At 38.0% G+C, this 18,996-nt stretch overlaps 2 protein-coding genes across 2 annotated transcripts in view; one reads left to right on the top strand and one right to left on the bottom strand.

The window, feature by feature from the left end:
• The first annotated feature begins 459 nt into the window (after positions 1 to 459).
• LOC306881895 (lipoamide acyltransferase component of branched-chain alpha-keto acid dehydrogenase complex, mitochondrial-like) lies at positions 460 to 9,627 on the top strand. The gene is made up of 11 exons (XM_079436245.1): positions 460 to 1,838; positions 2,192 to 2,315; positions 2,405 to 2,480; positions 3,879 to 4,060; positions 4,160 to 4,284; positions 4,388 to 4,613; positions 5,646 to 5,812; positions 6,609 to 6,686; positions 6,799 to 6,990; positions 7,401 to 7,472; positions 8,039 to 9,627. The coding sequence occupies exons 1-11, from the start codon at positions 1,788 to 1,790 to the stop codon at positions 8,204 to 8,206; spliced, it is 1,461 nt and encodes a 486-aa protein (XP_079292371.1). The 5' UTR covers positions 460 to 1,787; the 3' UTR covers positions 8,207 to 9,627.
• LOC306881894 (xenotropic and polytropic retrovirus receptor 1 homolog) overlaps positions 9,627 to 18,996 on the bottom strand; it is a 34,743-nt gene continuing 25,373 nt past the window's right edge. The window contains exons 3-15 of the mRNA XM_079436244.1: positions 18,692 to 18,793; positions 17,563 to 17,783; positions 17,051 to 17,200; positions 16,815 to 16,898; positions 16,642 to 16,723; positions 16,241 to 16,437; positions 15,762 to 15,941; positions 15,451 to 15,619; positions 15,157 to 15,351; positions 14,742 to 14,902; positions 14,487 to 14,626; positions 13,580 to 13,801; positions 9,627 to 11,225 (exon numbers count right to left, since the gene is read on the bottom strand). Of these exons, the coding sequence (XP_079292370.1) occupies positions 11,171 to 11,225; positions 13,580 to 13,801; positions 14,487 to 14,626; positions 14,742 to 14,902; positions 15,157 to 15,351; positions 15,451 to 15,619; positions 15,762 to 15,941; positions 16,241 to 16,437; positions 16,642 to 16,723; positions 16,815 to 16,898; positions 17,051 to 17,200; positions 17,563 to 17,783; positions 18,692 to 18,793 (1,958 nt within the window). The 3' untranslated portion in view covers positions 9,627 to 11,170. The remainder of the gene's footprint in view (positions 11,226 to 13,579; positions 13,802 to 14,486; positions 14,627 to 14,741; positions 14,903 to 15,156; positions 15,352 to 15,450; positions 15,620 to 15,761; positions 15,942 to 16,240; positions 16,438 to 16,641; positions 16,724 to 16,814; positions 16,899 to 17,050; positions 17,201 to 17,562; positions 17,784 to 18,691; positions 18,794 to 18,996) is intronic.

The raw sequence follows: 18,996 nt of genomic DNA on the forward strand, positions 1-18,996 counted from the left end.
CAGCCAATTAATCAGCAGCTTAAAGGTTTTGTGGAAAAGAAGTTCAGGGTCAAGGCCACTGTGCTAATCTCACCATCAGAGGAATGACATTCAGGGCTTTAATTACCTATAAAGCCCTGAATGGTTTGGCACCTCAGTATTTGAGTGAGCTCTTATCGCATTATAGTCCTTCACGCCCGCTGCGATCTCAAAACTCTGGCCATTTGATAATACCTAAAATATCAAAATCAACTGTGGGCGGGAGATAGTTTTCCTATTTAGCGCCAAAACTCTGGAACAATCTACCTAACACTGTTCGGGAAGCAGACACACTCTGTCAGTCAAATCTAAATTAAAGACCCATAACCTGGCTTACACATAATACACTATCGCATTAATATAATTCATATCCGTTAAAGGATTGTTATGCTGCAGTAATTAGGTCAACCGGAACCGGGAACACTTCCCAAAACACCTGATGTACTTGTTACATTGTTAGAAGAATGGCATCTACGCTAATAATATTCCGAGGTCACCGTAGCCACCCAGATCCAGACTGTATCCAGATCAGATGGTGGATCAGCACCTAGAGATGATCTCTACAGCCAGGACACCTAGATGAGCCCCAGAGACTGATCCCCAGTGAAGACCCCGTCTCCAAGACGGCCATCGGGACAAGACCACAGGAACCAGATGAGTCCTTTGCACAGTCTGATTCTGCTTTAGCCTAGATTTAAACTGCTGATTTTGTCTAAATACTGTAAAGCTGATATAAAGCCACCCAGCTTTATATCAAGCCGATGTAAAGCTGCTTTGACACAATTTGCATTGTTAAAAGCGCTATACAAATAATATTGACTTGACTGTCTGTGAGTAACTGAGACTGAGGTCAACTCACCTCAGCCGTGCAATGCATGGAACCAGACCAATGTCTGAAGCAACTGCTGATTAAAACTATTTATATGATATCAAACTGGTATAAAACAATTCATTTTTAATTATTTCAATGACATAAACCCATAAATACTAATCACTGTGGGTTCCATCGTGAATTTCCTGTTTTTTAAAAGGATTTTAAGCCTTGTGTTTTATTGTACTGAATGTGCACTTGTAGCGCACTTCAAATCTTAAAAGTATATAAAAAAAAAGCCGTACTTGCAAATAATATAATTTTATGAACTACTATTGTACTATTTGTTAACACAGGTACACTTTTAAAATGTGTATTGCAATATTGTCAAGTTAGTTCGCACAGTATATTATTTTGAAATATTCTAGTTTAAAGTATGATAAAGTGTACTTTGTCACAAGAAAACATATTTTACTGACTTTCACGTTTCGTTCTTCAACAACATTACACATTTAAAGCTTTGGGGATTAAGGCAGCCTAGTTAAATAATAATAACAAAAACCATGAAAATCTGATGTCGTTTTGTAATGACAGCACAAAATATTTCATTTTTAATTTTAAAATAATTTGAAGATACAGCCAAATCTAAACGCCCATTGGCCGGTCAAGGTAGGCGTGAGCATGACGTCAGCAGAACGTAACCAAACAAGAGAATTCAAAGATGAGAGATGATCAACTCGCGGTGGGCAATTACAGGAAGTCCTGCTTCACTTCAACTCCAGGAAAACATTTTCTGTTAAATAATAAGTGGTTGTAGTATTACAGTGTGGTTAGTTTTGTAAACAAACTGCTGTTATGTGCTCATTGAGCTGGTTATTCATATCGCGGGGTTCCAGGATGTTGATGTGGAGTGAGAGATCTCCTGCGATTATCATCTCTGTGAGAGTCTTGGGCAAACATGGCGGCGGTGACATCAGTGCGGTGTTCTCTGAGAATACTGAGACGTCTGGTGAGTTTATAAAAAATAAACAATGATGCTATCCTTAAAACGATATCACAATATCACACAGCACAGAGTTACCTCGTCCAATCTTTTTCAGCGAACGTGCACAACTTTAAATTATAATAAACAATACAGCTGAAGTGCTCAGTCCAGTCCTCTGTTAAAATCAAAGTTACACTATTTAAACAAAACAGACATGAATGTCATGAAATGTTATGCAATTAAAAATAAATAAATAATTCTGTGTCTTGTATATATTTTCCACTGATCTGTGGTTGAAAAACAGGGTTTGATGCATTAGTTAAAGCATTAATTGACATGAGCAGCAAGTTTTAATTGTCTTCTTGTGTGCATCACAGCCCCGGGTTGTATCCCATCGCCTCCAGCAGTGTCCCAGGCTGCAGGCTCTTGGACCGGCCCCTGTATTTCACATCTCCACACCCCTCACTTCAGTCCACTGGAGAGGCTTCAGATGCAGCCATGGTATGTGCTGCAAACATGAAATGTTCAAACGGGCATATTGGTTTGTACAACACATTATTAGCCCAGTATTCAGTTGTTTGTATTTTCAGTGGCCCCTGGACAGGTGCTGCAGTTCAGACTCTCAGACATTGGAGAGGGCATAATGGAAGTGACAGTAAAAGAGTGGTAAGCTTATGTCATTTGTCTTGTAAAATGCTGCAACAGATTTTAAAGCGGTAGTTCACCCAGAATTGAAAATGTTGTCTTAATTTACGTAGCCTTATGTCGTTTGTTTCTTCTGCCGAACACAAAAGAGTAATGTCGATAATCAGGTTTCATGTCTCATTGATATTCATATATATGTACACATATACACACATACATAAACGTATATAGTATTATATTATAAAGTTATACGTTTTTCTGTCCATACAATGGAATTCAGTGGGAACCTAAACTTTATCAGCATTCTTCAAAAAATATTTTGTATTTTACAAAGGAATAAAATGCATACAGGTTTAGAGCGACATAACGGTGAGTAAATGATGACAGAACTTTCTTTTAATCTGAGCTTTGACCTTTGTACCTAATATAAGACTTGGTGTGGGGTGACCAAATTTGCTGTTAGACTATAGGTTCATCTGAGGTGTTTGCTCAGGCAGGGCTTCCCAAATGTCTTTGTCAACTAAACCCCTTAGACGAAGTATCCGCTGAGATTTAAAGTTCACATGTTCATGGTTCTCTGATGTTAACATTTCAAGCTTTTATTTTTCTCAGAATGCTGGTGAAATGCATTCATAACAAAAAATGTATTTATTTATTTATTTTACCTTTTGTAAGGGCAAATACTTTATCCTTTATTAAATGTGTACGTCAGTTTTTATATCAAATTCTTACAATACATTACGTTAATTAGACTCTATAGGGATGTTACCAATGATGCTAAGTGGTGGCATTAATATTATATAATATTATGATATAATGAAATTTTTGCTCATTTTTAAAGTCACAATGAAACGGAAGTAGCGACAGATATTTGTGCCATTTTTGCGACCGGGTAACTAAAACCATAAACCATTATTTCAACTAATTGCAAAGACAACATTTCTCTTTTTTGTTTAGTTTATAATAACTAAAACATAAAAACAGATGAACGTGAGTTTGTAGGGATGGGTTTAAGCATCTGTATATGACAGAAATCTGTTGTTACTGGAATGTCCAGTTATGACCTTTTTGATTAAACATAAAAATAGGTATATTTAAAAAGCAAGTAAATAAATAAACACGTCGATGAATTGTTTACAGTTGTATATAACAAGATCTATAACTTTGCTTTTATAAAAAAAAAATATATTTTCATTTCATGCCGACTTTAACACACCAGCGTTGTCTGTGCTCACATTTTCTACAACTTGTTTTGTTATAGTGTTACAGCCTAAACATTATAGGTGCAAAATATTTGAGGACTTTGTTAATTAGCTTAGGAATCAGTAAATAGTAGTAAATGTTTATTTTACTGATTGACTCATATAATATACTGAGTAAATATTCCAAAACAAATGATGCTTCTCTGTCTTTATGCAGGTATGTCAAAGAAGGAGACCGAGTCTCCCAGTTTGACAGCATTTGTGAAGTCCAGAGCGACAAAGCATCCGTCACCATCACGAGCCGTTATGACGGCGTCATCCGTAAGCTGTATTATGACGTAGATGCTATCGCACATGTTGGTTCACCTCTTGTGGACATCGAAACGGACAAAGCGCTGGGTTAGTCACTGCTGTGGATCCTATTCTTGATACTGACTTTGAAATATCTTTCCAGTTCTGTCATTGTGTGGTAAAACTGTTTGGCCTGTTGTCCTGCAGAGGGTGCCCCAGAGGAAGATGTGGTAGAGACTCCAGCAATATCCCATATGCAATCACATCCAGAAATCAAGGGCCAAAAAACCCAGGCGACACCAGCGGTGCGCCGTCTGGCCATGGAGAACAATGTAATTTTGACTTGCATCAGGCTGTAACCACCTACAACACCCTGTCATTGTGGCTTTATTGTGTTCCTGGTCATTTCTGATCTCTAAATCTGTCCTCTACTAGATTAAACTAAGTGAGGTGGTCGGGACAGGAAAAGACGGCCGTCTTTTGAAAGAGGACATTATCAATTTCTTAGCCAAGCAGACAGGAGCTATTCTCCCGTATGAAGTCCAGAAAACCCCAACACCCACTGCAGAGACCCCACCCAAAGAAAAGACGCCCATCATGGCTCCTCCAGCGATCCCGAGACCCGTCTTCACCGGCAAAGACAGGACAGAGCCTCTGAACGGTGAGCTTGACACTCAGTGTTTATGTTGTTGTACATGGGTCATGCATACAATAATTTAGAAACACCTCTTCTGTGATTAGCATATTTTTAATTTCTGAATTTAAATATTTTTTAATAATTAAATTTTATGTTGGGAGGTATTAAAAAAAAAAGACAATCCTATTAAGTATTTGTCTTTTATTTACAGTGGGTACGGAAAGTATTCAGACCCCCTTAAATTTTTCACTCTTTGTTATATTGTACCCATTTGCTAAAATCATTTAAGTTCATTTTTTTTTCCTCATTAATGTACACACAGCACCCCATAATGACAGAAAAACACAGAATTGTTGACATTTTTGCAGATTTATTAAAAAAGTAAAACTGAAATATCACAGAAATAATTTTCTTTTATTACCTACTATTATTTTTTTAAAATGTCATGTGGTGCAACTCCCCAAAACAAATTTTTTTATGATATTTAGGAATTAACAATTCATGATTTTCAATACTTTGAAAAATATATTACGGTAATACACTTTTTTTTTAAAATGATAATGTCTACACTTAAAAAATGTTTTTACCGGGTTACTCCAGATGACGTTTTCAGAGTCATCGGGTCTTATAAAACCATATGAAACGAACATTAATACAAATAGTATCTGTATAAAGGATAATTCTAAGATGTATAAATAACTATAATAGTCGTGCTGCAGTTCTGTCGTCTGCAAATATTCAAGCTCATGAAAGCCAGGTGTATTCTGATTGACTGTCAATATTTTTAATGTTCATCAAACAGATTCTGTTTGTCGTTTCTCTGTTATTGTCATAATTGTGGTGTTGATGTCACTATTCTCACAGAATTAGAATGATTATTAAAGCTTTTTATAGTTATAGTTAACATCCTTGGTGCGAATGGGCCTTAAGAACTTGCTGCATGTTTTTAACTCAACTTTAAAAAGATATCCCCCTTTTTTAATTGGTGACACTCATATTTGTCATTGATTCACATGTTCTTGATTGGCGGTCTCTTCCATATGGTCATGAACGCAGGTTTCCAGAAGGCCATGGTGAAGACCATGACTGCTGCTCTGAAGATTCCTCACTTCGGTTACTGTGATGAGGTCGACCTGACGCAGCTAGTGCGGTTACGCTCCGAGCTGAAGGACCTGGCGGAGTCTCGCGGTGTCAAACTCAGCTACATGCCTTTCTTCATCAAGGTGCTCTCCTGTTACCTTCCACCACAGACACCTGTTTCTATTCAGACGCATTAAACATTCAAGCACCATCACGCTATCAGATCAAATACTTTTCCAGACATGGAAATCTAAATAAAAAAATGAAAAAATTAATTAATTAAATTAAAAATGCTTTTAAATATGTATTTTTGTAGTTAAACTAAAATGTTTTATTGTGTTATGTTTTTGTGTTTTATTGTGTTAGTTGGCTGTATTTTTTTAGTTATTATTATTTAATCAAAACAACCCAACTGCAATTTGATTATAATGGAAATATGATTACAAATGGCTCTTTACTTGTGCAGTCACTATAATTATTCAAATAAAATATTTCCATGCAAGGCAGGAAATGTTAGAGAGAGAGAGAGAGATTAAATGTGTGCACTATGTGAATATTAAAGGGATAGTTCACCCAAAAATGACAATTCTGTCATGATTTGCTCACCTTCAAGTTGTTCCTAAACTGTTTGGAGTTTGTTTCTTCTGTCAAAGAAGATTTCTGAAGAATGTAGGTAACCAAACAATTTCTGGTACCCATTGACTTCCTTTGAATTTTTTTCAACCATACCCTGGGAGTTAATGGGGGCCAGTGACCGACATTCTTCAAAATTTCTTCTTTTGTTCAACAGAAATAAAAAATAAACTCATACATCTTTGGACCAACCTGAGGGTAAGTAAATGATGACACCATTTTCTTTTTTGGGTGAACTATTCCTTTAACTCCAGGTGTTTGCGGTCAGGTTATAATTATAGCTTGTATTCTTACTGTTTTGTTCAGGCCGCGTCACTCGGGCTCTTGCAGTTTCCTGTTCTCAATGCCTCTGTGGATGAAGGCTGCCAGAACATCACATTCAAGGCAAGACGAACCCCAAAACACTTCAGTCACATCACAGCCTTTCATTCTGAGGCCACAATTTGCTTAAAAGTCCTAAACAGCCCAACACGAGTAACATTTTCATTTTTGTCAGGCGTCTCATAACATCGGCTTGGCGATGGACACTCCTCAGGGCCTCCTGGTGCCCAATGTGAAGAGTGTTCAGGCCCTCAGTGTTTTTGACATTGCTGTGGAGCTCAACCGTCTGCAGGCTCTGGGTTCAGCCGGACAGCTGGGCACCGCTGACCTCACAGGAGGAACCTTCACACTCTCCAACATCGGCTCGGTGAGACTCCACCCGCCTGGTTTTAGACTTTGGATGCAGATTCCCAAGTGTGCAGATTTTGCAGTTCTAGTGGCACCAAATTGAATTGCAACAATAACTGTCTAAACAGGTTTTCGAACAATCTCCATATTTCATAACGTCATTCGATACTCAAACAGATTGCAGTTCTTTTTTATGCCACTAGTGGAGCATAAATTACACACTGCATTTGGTCTGGAACGCTGTATAACCCTGTTTTGGGCCTCATGATCATTATGCTGTCATTTTTGAAGGTTATATATGTGAGTCTAAGAGCTTCTTTTATGAGCTAAGCACTCAAACAACAGCAGGCTTTCAGTGGGCTTCTGTTTGCTATCTAGCGATGATCAGATCTCTCATCATAAGGGAATTAAGAGTCGTTTTTTGTTTAGATTGGAGGGACGTATGCCAAGCCGGTGATTCTGCCCCCGGAGGTGGCCATCGGCGCTTTGGGAAAGATCCAGGTGAGCTGCTTGTTATCTTCACCCTTTAATAACAAATGTGTTTGTATTTAAGTAGATGATCTACAATATGTTGATTTTTGTTGTATTTTATATATTTTTTATTATAAACCATATTTATAATAACCCATATATGCCTAAATGTTGCCCAGCATATCAACAGTATCTTAAGAGTCAGTGCAATGATACTCACTTTTTTGTCCCATCTATTAATTTATTCAAATTATTAATTATTTATAAATTAATTATAAAAATTTTATAATTTTTTCACCCTTTTCTTTACCGTTGTTTAGCAAATTTCGGTAGGATCTCGTTAGGAATCCACATGATTGTGATTTTGTGTGAGGGCAAAAGTTTTCCCCATGCATTGGGTTCAAGTTGGTCTCTTAAATTTGCCACGTTGATCAACTGAAAGCAGTTTGGTTTGAAAGTGACTTGTGTGAGCTGTGTTTCATACAACGCTACACTCTTGACAGTAAACAATGGATCTTTTTTGTCTGCAAATTTCCACCCAAATTTGGCTTATTCCGCACCTTTAAGTTACAAGCCTTTTCTCTGCTTCTTCACAGGTGCTGCCCAGGTTTAACTCCTGTGACGTGGTCGTGAAAGCGTACATCATGAACGTCAGCTGGTCTGCCGATCATCGCTTCATTGATGGAGCCACCATGTCCCGCTTCTCCAACCTATGGCGCTCTTTTCTGGAGAACCCAGCTTCCATGGTCCTGGACCTCAAATGAGCGCTGCTCTGGAAATCAGATCTCGCTATCCGTTATTTCCTGGAGTGACTCTTTAGGTTACTCATAGCTGCAAAACAGTGTCGTGCCTATCATGTGAACACTCAAGTTTCTGCTTTCACATTCATCTGAGGAAAAAAACTACTTTTAAGTTCTTTCTCTAGTTGCCTTAAAGACTGTAACTTTGGATCACAAAACACTCACCTTAAGTCCAAAACACTCACGGGAAGTCGTGGCCTAATGGTTAGAGAGTCGGACTCGTAATCCAAAGGTTGAGGGTTCGAGTCTCGGGCCGGCAGGGATTGTAGGTGGGGGGAGTGAATGTTCAGCGCTCTCTCCACCCTCAATACCACGACTGAGGTGCCCTTGAACAAGGCACCGAACCCCCAACTGCTCCGGGTGTGTGTTCACGGTGTGTGTGTTCACTGCTGTGTGTGTGCACGTTGGATGGGTTAAATGCAGAGCACGAATTCCGAGTATGGGTCACCATACTTGGCTAATGTTTCTGAATATGCTTTTATGTAGCAGGCTTTGCACATTTCAAATTTTCATTGTCTTGCTGTGCATCGAGCATGGTTCGAAGTCTGAAATCGCCTGTAGGTTTTTCTGATGCCTTGTTTATAGTGGAGGGAGGCTGATACTGACTGGCTTTTGGACAAACATCTGTTCTGTAGTGTCTCATTGTCTGCTGACTTTCTCTGAATCTTCATTCACACAAGCCTCTGTTGATCGTGCGTCTCCAGTGATGCTACAGAGTACACATGACCATGCATGACACACACGTACACACCTCACTGCTGGATTCAAATAAGACTGCAAGGTTTGTGAAATTAAATGTTTATTAGACATTTAAAGATTTGTTTAAATTATATAAATGCATATTTGAAAGAAAGTATTATGTTTGCCTTTCTATTACTATTAAGATAAAAGCAATCGTTACAATACTTTTTGTATACCTCCTTTGCTCAACAGTTAAATCTGATTATTAGAGGCAGAATGTGACCATTCTCAGCTCCATCAAAATAAAAGTGTCGCCTCGAACACATTGGCCAAACAGAGAAACTTATCAGTCAATGCCGATATTTGAACCATGCCAAATATCGGCTGATATATCGGCCTACAGTTTCTGGTCCCCACTGACTTCTATAGTATTTTTTTTCCCTCTATATTATGGACCTCAAGGGGGACCAGAAACTGACAGAACTTCAATTTTTGGGTTAGCAATCCCTATACGGCTACCTAATATAATATGTGAAAAGAAAAACAAGTCTTGCGGGTTTGAAACTTTAGTTTTTGGGTTAACAATCCCATTCAGAATCACAACTGATATATTCAGCTTTCATTTGAAATCAAAGAGCTTTTAAGCTTGATATTGCACTGCAAAAGCTGTAACAAATTGAATGAGGCAATCTTGTTTATTTTTATGATTTAGAAATATAAATTTTTAATGCCAGTCATAAATGAGTACAAATGCCATGAGAAAACATCAACAGAGAAACCGTAGTCTCTTTTTATTTTGGTCCAAGCGTTTACTTGGGACAGTAGTACATGACATAGTATGTGAGGTGTAGCCGGTGAGTCTTGAGTATTGCATGAATGTGCGACTGCAGTACCTCCTGTCTTATATCCATCTCATTCACAGACAGCTAGGCTTCCAGAGGTACAAATACAGATTTTTGATTGGAATGGATTACAAACCATCATATGAGAACTACCTGGGCATAATCGTTCAAAAATCCATCCTTACATAATTTATCACACCGAATTGAATGTGACGACTTGCGCAACAAGTTTTACAGAAACTCATTGTGCTCGTGTGTCAGCCAAAGATTCAGCTGAAAAGAAAAGGAAGGTGTCGTTTCTCCCAGAACCTCTGAAAACCCTCAGGTGGTCTAAGAAAGTGTCAAACTGTGGAAGACTGGCTGAAAATTAAACATAAAAACAAGATCGCAGACATGGAATGCTACTTTGGTGGAATGTGATTGCTGAATAAGATTGGTGTGTGATTAACAAGCTTTAAGAAACAACGGGGTTTCAAGATGATCATATGTAGGAAGCAAAATGACAGCTAAGGAGAATATCTCAAGCAATGCTTCTGATATTTGGCTTGCTACTAACATGAGCCTGACACTATTAAAGCAAAGGGTGTTTTTCTCTTCTTCTGGGTCTACAATGCAGCACCTCTTCAACCTGAATTGACTTTAAGACACATGAAACAAACATAGGCAGACACTCTCATATGGCATTTTAGAGCAGGTAACTACATTGGTGGTTTGTGTTTAAACCAACTGGCAAAGTATTCCAATAAATATTAATCAAATCCATATTTTTTCTTCAGAGCCACCTGAGGGTCGGTCAAAAGCATGCAGAGGTCCTGGGTAAAAGTCCAAGGTAAATCCTTACTATATTTAAAATATTTCCTTTAAAGCAATGTTCAAGGCATCTCTCCTTCACATAAATAACAATGAAATGTACATTCTAAAAAAAAAAAAAAAAAAAACAGTATAAATTGTCATTTTCATGAATGAGGGTAAACCAGTCCATGTGTCTGCTACATGAATAACCCCCATCATAAGAGTCTTTAAAGACAAAGTATCCAAACCGATTGACTGATCACAACCACTACGATGACATGTCCATGGTTTATATCCCATCAAGCGGTTTGTGAAATGACGTATATATACACCGTCCATTGAATTCAATTTTTGTTTCTTCCACATACTGGATATTCACAAAAATGATCAAGGCAGTAACGAAGGAATCATAAACAGTACATTAACTAAGAAGTGGCTGCTCCTGTTGCGTGTGTGAGTTAGTGAGGTCTCGGTGTGAAATGTGTTTGTGTGTGTGTGTGTAGTCAGGCAGCTTTGTGATGGATGTATTGATTGGATAGCTTCTGAAGTCGAGGCTCACTGAGGTCTATGGTCCTGTAAAAAACAATTTCTCAAGCCTCTGTGGACGCAAGGGTCAGGTGTCGTCATCGGTGTCCTCTATCAGGACTTTGGTGTCTCGGACCTTCAACCTGAAAAGAAAAAAAGAAAAGAAATCCTTGAGTTTCATCAAACTCAATGAAGTCTCATGAGGACATTTGTATGATGGCGCTTAGAAGCTTACAAGGCACTTTCCAAAAACAGGGTCCCTGATGTCCTGTTACTTTTTAATAAAGGCATAAAACCTTGATTACAAATAGTCTTTTTAATAGAGAGAACTACTAAACTATTAAATCTGCTTTACATTTAATAATAAAAAAAAAAACCTTAACTCGTGTACATAAACACATCAAAATTTGATTATTTTCTCAACAAATCAACCTCATTTTCAAAGTTGTTTTAAGGAAGACAATTTTTTGCCCCCAAGTCAAACAAAATACACATTTACTGTATCAATAACCAACATTTTGGTCCGACACCTTATTTTATGGCTAAATCTGCAACCCTGACGCTCATTCTGAAATTTGCATTTACATTTTTTGAATAGAAAATGTTCAATGCTTCAAAATGAAATAAAAAAATAATAAAAAATTCTATGTCCCAAATTTTCGCACGGTTAAGTTTTTTTGAAAAAATACATTTATCATAATTTTTTTGTGTTTTCAAGCCCTATTTTGGCCCCTCTCTATGGAAAATGCCATTAGAACTGTTGAGGTGCATGTAAAAAATAGGACTTTGCTAGTGTAACCAATATTTATTAGCATTTCTAGAGGAAACTGCAAGGATAATAAGCTTTTTGATCTTGTATTTAAACCGGTGGCTCTCGAACAGGGGCGCTGGGGCCCATTAGGGGGCCTCTGCAAACTTTCAAGGGCGCCTCAAGATGACTTGAAATAATTTAAAATGAGACAAAACAAGCATTAAAATGATCTAAAACAGTGGTTCTCAAAGTGTGGTACGTGAGCTTCCTCTAGTGGTACGCAGAGGAATCTCTGAATTAAATATAAATTAGGCCGCGTATCCACCAAAGCGGTTTTTCCCCCCCAAGGCTAGCGAATTTTTAAAATTGTTCTAAATGGGAGCGTCTTTTTCATGCTGAGCACTCGGGCGTTTTTTGAGAAGACCACGCCGAGAGTTGAAGAATGTTCAACTTTGGGTAAAACTTTGCGCTCATCACTGTCACTTTTTAATCAGCTAACCAATCACAGTGGAGGAGGGGCGGGACTAATACCGTCACACCTTGCTTGTACTATGACTGAACAACAATGGAGAAGTTAATATTGCTTGTCTCCAAGTATTTATGTCTTTACCAGATGGAATTGTCGGAGTACCATAATATTGTTATGAAAAATAATGCTTGGATATTCCATATCATAGCAACCACAGCGTCTCAACTGAAAAAACAAAAATACGCTGCCCTCTCAAGCGCTCACAGCTGGGCGTTTTCAGCTGGCTTTGGTGGACACGTGGCCTGATTGTTGTTACTTGCAGCTTACGCATACAGCCCGTGTTAATTATTATTTTTTTTAAATCAAGTACTTTTTTTATTTAAAAGTTAAATAAAACTGTACTGTACTTAAAGATGAAATGAAAATGTATTGTAGCTACTTAAGTTCAATGAAAACTAAGTGACTGTACTTAATTGTTAAGTATGATACGTTTTCATTTAATCTTTAAGTACAGTTTTTTTAACATTTAAGTACAGTACAGTTTTTATTTCACGTTTAGGTAAAATATATTTTAACTTAATAATTAAGTTTTTTATTTACCTGGAAGTAAGCACAGTGCAGTGTTAATGTTCAAACTGTATTTACAATGTTTTAAGAGGCTGACAATAATAAATATTCTTATTTTTAACTGTGCATAGTGCTACTGCATTTTAATGTTGGTCATAATGGTGGTACTTGGAAAGACAAATATTTTCGGAGGTGGTACTTGGTGTAAAACATTTGAGACCCACTGATCTAAAACAAATAAAACGCCTGTCTAAAAGATAAAATCATCTTTTAATTCACCCCTTTACCATTTTTTACAGGGTTTTCCGCTGTAAAAAACACTTCCACTTGGAAAACAGAGGACATATGAGGTAGCTTAATTTAAAAAGTATGATTTCCGCAAAAGTAATGTCTAGTAATAAACCTTTAAACTCCATAAGCATTTTATCAAATAGAAATGAGTAAAAATATTTTTAAAAACCTTGTTCTTAATTCTTATTCAGTACATCACAAGTAACTGGAAAAGCCAGGTGAATTCATTGGTTAAAAAAAAATTCATTTCCTAAAACATCTGGACTCCTGAAATGTAAATGTAACAGAAACTAGGCATTTCGGCCATCAAATATTGGATTCAAAAAGATTGAGAACCACTAATTTAAATCAATCTTGCTGAACAAATCTCATTCTTAGGTATTCTACATCTGGATTTGTGTCTGTGAGGCTGAGCGTACTGGGAGGACAGGTGTGGTCTTCTCAAGGACATGCTGTAGCTTCTCTTGCAGTTCTTCTTTCCCTGTCTGTTCCTGACACCATCCTCCTGGTCCATCATCTGCTCCAGCAGCGTCTGGTCATCAGCATTTAGAGGCGCTACTGAGATGTCCCGCACAGCTCTGAACTCACCACAGTTATTCAGGTGCTCGTTTTCCAGACGGAAGAAGTTCCAAACAAAGCGCCTAAAACAGATTACAGATTATTAGGATGGATTACTTTACTGTTTCCTGCTGAAAATTCATATGCAATTACTTTGAGCAGACATTGATGGGGATGGAGGCGTGATAAATATAAACAGAGTGAATGAATAGATTAGGTCATGTTTTCTGACTGGTCAATAAAGCATTCCTGTAATGCTAAAATAGAAAACAGCTGAAAAGAAAAACCTGTCCATCATTTCAAATAGGTCAACTATTAAAGGAACAGATCACCAAAAATGAAACTTTTCTGAAAATTTCACCCTCAAGGCATCTAAGTTGTAGTTGAGTTTGTTTCTCCATTTGAACAGATTTGGAAAAATTCCATGGATTGTTCCTTATAAACACAGCTTTTTTCCTTCAGAAGACGTTAATTGATGAACTGGAATTGTGTGGATTACTTGTGAACTACTATGATGTTTTTATCAGCTGTTTGGACTCTGATTCTGGCGGCACCCATTCACTGCAGAGGATCCACCGGTTGAGGAAGTTATGCAATGCTAAATTTGTCCAAATTTCCGATGAAGAAAAAAACTCATCTACATCTTGGATGGCTTAAGTGTATGCACATTTTCAACATATAATATTTTTTGGGGAAAACCATAATTTTCACCACAGGTTGTGGGTAGAAATAGTTAATGAATGTATGGATATATGCTTATGTGCTCACCTGAAAACCTCCAGTGGTGCAAGGACAGTTGCCAAAATATCAGAAATGTTTGGGAATGTAGTCACAACCCCAAGAGAAAGTGGAATGGTCCATGCAAAGCGTAAGATTACATCTTCTATTATGGCACAGTAGTAGTAAGCCTGTTCGAAGAGAGCACACAAATCAACACAACGACTGTGTAAATGCCATGAAGTGGACTGTTCTCTTTAAAAATATTTAAATAGTAAAACATGAAAACAGTGTGTGTATTCTTACTTTCTGTGGATACACAATCTCCTCTCTGAGGAGGGTGTTCTCCCCTGCATTACGGTCAAAAAGACCCCAATCCATCTTCAGGTCCCACAACAAGGTGTAGCATGAGTTGATGATCTTGCAGGCAATCAGCAGGTAAAAGAAGACCTGACCTTCTGGAAGAGCTAATGATAACAGAGAGGAAGTGACATAAGAGAACATTAGAGATATAAGAAAATACAGGACTTAGCTGCATGGTGTTCCTCAAGGTTCAGTGTGTGGTCTGCTTTTACTTTGTGAACAACATCAACCACATTCTACCAAATGTAGACTTGTTTTGAGTGGAAACAAAAATGTCATGTTGGGTAAACAAAGAATTTCAAACAGTATCCAAACATACCGATGTTCAGTTAAAGAATGTAACAGCTCATGTACTTACTTTCATGCGTCTTATAGAGCGCAGAAAAGATGACCACAAAGAAGGTAGTGGAGTATTTGCCAGCATTGGCCAGGTGAGGGAAGGCACGCTTTGAGTCCCGATAACGTCTCAGGCACTGCACAAACCGGAACCAGGCAGGCAAACACTGGATTACAGCTCGTACGCCATATGAATACGAGTGACATATCCCTCCACCTGATTTGAAAGAAAAAAAACAAACATCAACCTGTCATCAATAACTGCCCCATAAAAACCACTTTAAATCTGCAAAGACAATAATGTGCATCTGGATACCCTCTTTAATCCACAGCTCCCCCTCAGATTTGGACCAGTTCAATTCCATGCTGTAGAAGCAGATCATGTACTCCAGGTCCATCAGAACTACTACTAGAGAGTTGAGCTGGTCAGCAAGCCAGAAATCAGCAAACCCCACTCTGTGAAATGGCGCTGTGACCACTCGAAACTATGAAAAGAAAAAGGTGGACAATAAAGCAGAAGAAAAGAGGAGATGACCAACTTAATCAACGACATACAAATGAAATTTTAATGTCTCATAAAAGTGTGACAAATGCTCTTGTGTGTTATGAAATTCTCCTGGCTCTTACCAGTAATTTGAGCAGCCAGAAGCGAGATTTGTAGTAGCACGTTTTGAAAGGGTTGATAAGGAAGAAGAAGAAGAACCCATAGAGAGCTAGAGGGTTCACTTGTATAGGGATCATCGTGTCCTTAGCGAAGAGGCAGGACAGTATACTAACGCACCAAAGAACTCCAAGGAAACCAGCAATCTGCACAAAAACAGAGAAATGCATGTATAAATCTGGTTCTTTTTATTTTACATTGTTTTTAGCCTGGCAGGAAAATTGACAGGAGCTCTGCACTGCTAAATCTCTAAATGTATAAAGTAGCTGTCAAAATAAATGCGAGGGATCTGTGATCATTTTAAACACACACATACAACTGTTCTTTTTTCAAAAACATAAAAAAAAAAACCACAAAACAGTTGTGAAATTACATTTTATGGAATTAAAATAAACAATTACATTCATTTTATTGTTCAGAACCTCAATTCCAGATTTCTAATTACCTCAAAGAGATGCTGGTGGGACAGGTTATTGCGGGGGTTGAGCTCAAATATTAAGACGTGGTTCACTCCAGCCTGCCTCCATCCATACGTGTTGATGCCCAATAAAAAAAGGAACTCGATGAGCAGGAAACCACCCCGATAAATTCTCACTAGGGGCCAAACATTCTTCTCCTCTCCGGTGACAAGTTTAACCACACCTGCAGTTGTGCAAAACATATTAAAATGTTAAAATAACCAAATCCTTAAAAAAAAATTCTGATCACAGGGTTACATTAACATTGTTATACGTCTTTGATTTGGTAAATTAACTTTATAAGGTCTAATATTTCGCCCATCTCTAAAGTAACTAAAAGCTTCATTAAAATAGCAGTTTTCTAAAAGGCATATGAGAGGTTATATACCTGCAATGATGACTGTGACTGTTAAAGCAACGAAGACACCACAGTAGAGTCCTACTCTAAAAGTGGTCCATGCTGGTGCAGGCTAAGACAAAGAGCACAGGATGGTGAGATGCTCATGTCCTTTAAACAGTACTAATGAAAAGTGTTTTAGTAAAAGTCACAGAGTGTCCTACTTGAGCTGCTCCCAATGGGGGCACTCGGAGCCTCTTCATGGCTTTCTGTCTGTCTCCTCCTTCCAACTCTGTGGTGACAAGACCCTGGAGATTTGAGAACATACTGTCAGAATAACTAATCACTGTGCTGGTTCGACCAGACAGTCACAATTCAACTGTTCTTTAAAGCAGAGACAGTTTTTTTTGTTTGAAATTCTTATACTTAAAGTGGAAAGAGTCATTTGAGTCTATGGTACCTCGGTTTCAGAGATGAGCTGAGTGATCTTCTTACAGGTGTAAAAAGGAGCCACTTCAACATGGGCCACACGCCAATCAGCGCCCCGTGCTGTCTCAAAGATCTTGTCATGTTTCTTTAAAATCTTCCGAAAGCCTGTGAAGTTTAGGTTCTGAGAGAGAGAAACCATTTACACTTTAAATGGGTTTGATTTCAGCTGGATCATACTCAAATGGGAATTACTGAAAAAACAACAACCGAGGGAATAAGAAAGTTATCATATGCACAGGATTCCATATAGTCTATTACACCAAATGTCATGACACAAATTTCAATATTCAAATTTTTTTAAAACATTTAAGGCTACGTTCAGACTGGAGGCAAAAACTGGAGGCCCAAATCCAATTTTTTTTTATTAAAAACAAAACAATGAACAGCCAATCAAAAAAAAAAAAATCAGATGAGACAATCAATCAGAACTGAGCACTAAGGCTTGTAAACCGTAGCCTAATAGTGTTTTGCATACATTCAGACCTGGTAGTTCTGCAGCAGGATGAGGCTGAGGTAGAACTCGCTGAAGGCCAGCTGCAGATCTTTGATATTGCGATGTTTACAGCGCTCCTGCTGTGACAGGTGGAAGACAGTGCGACGGCGGCGCAGACTCGTGGCTCGACTGCTCTCTCGCTGCGCATCCAGAGAAGACTGCAGCTCATTCTGCAGCGTGGCGAATCGCCGCTGTGCTTCTGCAAGCTTCTCTGTGTCACGAAAGAATGGAAACATCTTCAGTATGTGATGCAGTTGGAAAGATGGAATGCATATTTCTGGTCTAATTGTGAATGTCGTCATGTCCAGGGCTCTGTACAAATAAACACCATATATGCGTAACCTTGTCTAACAAGCACAAACTGTGATAATATTGAATTTGATGAGCAATAAAGACTGAAACCTGAACAAAGATGAAATATTTCTCCTGCACACAGCGTGAACAGTAATGTCTAATTTGTCAACAAATCACTTGTTACATAGACTGACATTTACTGAATGAAAAAAGTTGTATTACAAAGCTTTCTGTAACAATCTGAGTAACCAGCCCACAAAACGGCATATGACTTGATTCAAATTTATGGGCTCACACAACTCTCTCATTCGACATGAATCCATATGTGTCCATGGCCACAATGTAACACTTGACTGCCCACTATTTTTTTATTTTATTTTGTAAACAAAGCCTTGTCCCACACTCATGTCCAAACATTCACATCAAAAAACATTCATGTGAGCAAAAATGTTTTGCTGTAGCACCACAAGCTAACCCCCAAAGTCCTATTTTAAATTAACTTTAAAAAAAAAGAATCACGATTGATTATGAAAATGAATAATCTCTGAGCCATTGGTTAGACAATAAACAAATGGTCATGGGCCAAAATGAGAGTAAGATAATCGTGTGAGTGAGAGAAAGAGAAAGCAGGTGGTTATTTATTGGGATATAAAAAATAACAGCAGTCCTGGTTTAATGCCAGTCCTGGCTTTGGCTCAGGAGCTTTAATGTCTGTTTTTGCAAAGTTAAATCTCTGTGTGATGTGTAATCTGTCACTGTAAATACTAAAGCAGACAGAAACTGTGAGCTTCACATTAAACAAGTCTAAAGTTCACACTTAGTTACCTGAATAGAATGTGTTGATTTTGGCCAGCTCCTTCTCACATGTTTGGAAAAACTTCTCCTCAAACTTGGCATAGTATCTCTTGACAGTGTCTTCATCTGTGACTAAAGGATGAAGCAACCGTGAAAAAAAAAAAAAGTTATTCAGGAAAACACACACACACACATTAAAAAAAAGAAAAAAAGAAAAACACGAGGAGGCGGGTAATAAACTGAAAATAAAAAGAGGAAAAGAAACTTGTAGAAAACTTTGTTCTCTCTCACAACTCAAAGACCTGAGATTGTGTGTATATTTGTGGGAGAGAGAA

This window comes from Barbus barbus (genome assembly GCF_936440315.1).
Source record: "Barbus barbus genome assembly, chromosome: 15".
Lineage (NCBI taxonomy): Eukaryota > Metazoa > Chordata > Actinopteri > Cypriniformes > Cyprinidae > Barbus > Barbus barbus.

What these genes read in the sequence shown, in the direction of transcription:
- LOC306881895 (XM_079436245.1), top strand. Translation starts at nt 1,788, where the DNA reads ATGGCGGCGGTGACATCAGTGCGGTGTTCTCTGAGAATACTGAGACGT. An exon ending in ACATGCCTTTCTTCATCAAG is followed by an intron (nt 5,813 to 6,608) that starts GTGCTCTCCTGT and finishes TGTTTTGTTCAG; the next exon opens with GCCGCGTCACTCGGGCTCTT. An exon ending in CACTCTCCAACATCGGCTCG is followed by an intron (nt 6,991 to 7,400) that starts GTGAGACTCCAC and finishes TTTTTTGTTTAG; the next exon opens with ATTGGAGGGACGTATGCCAA.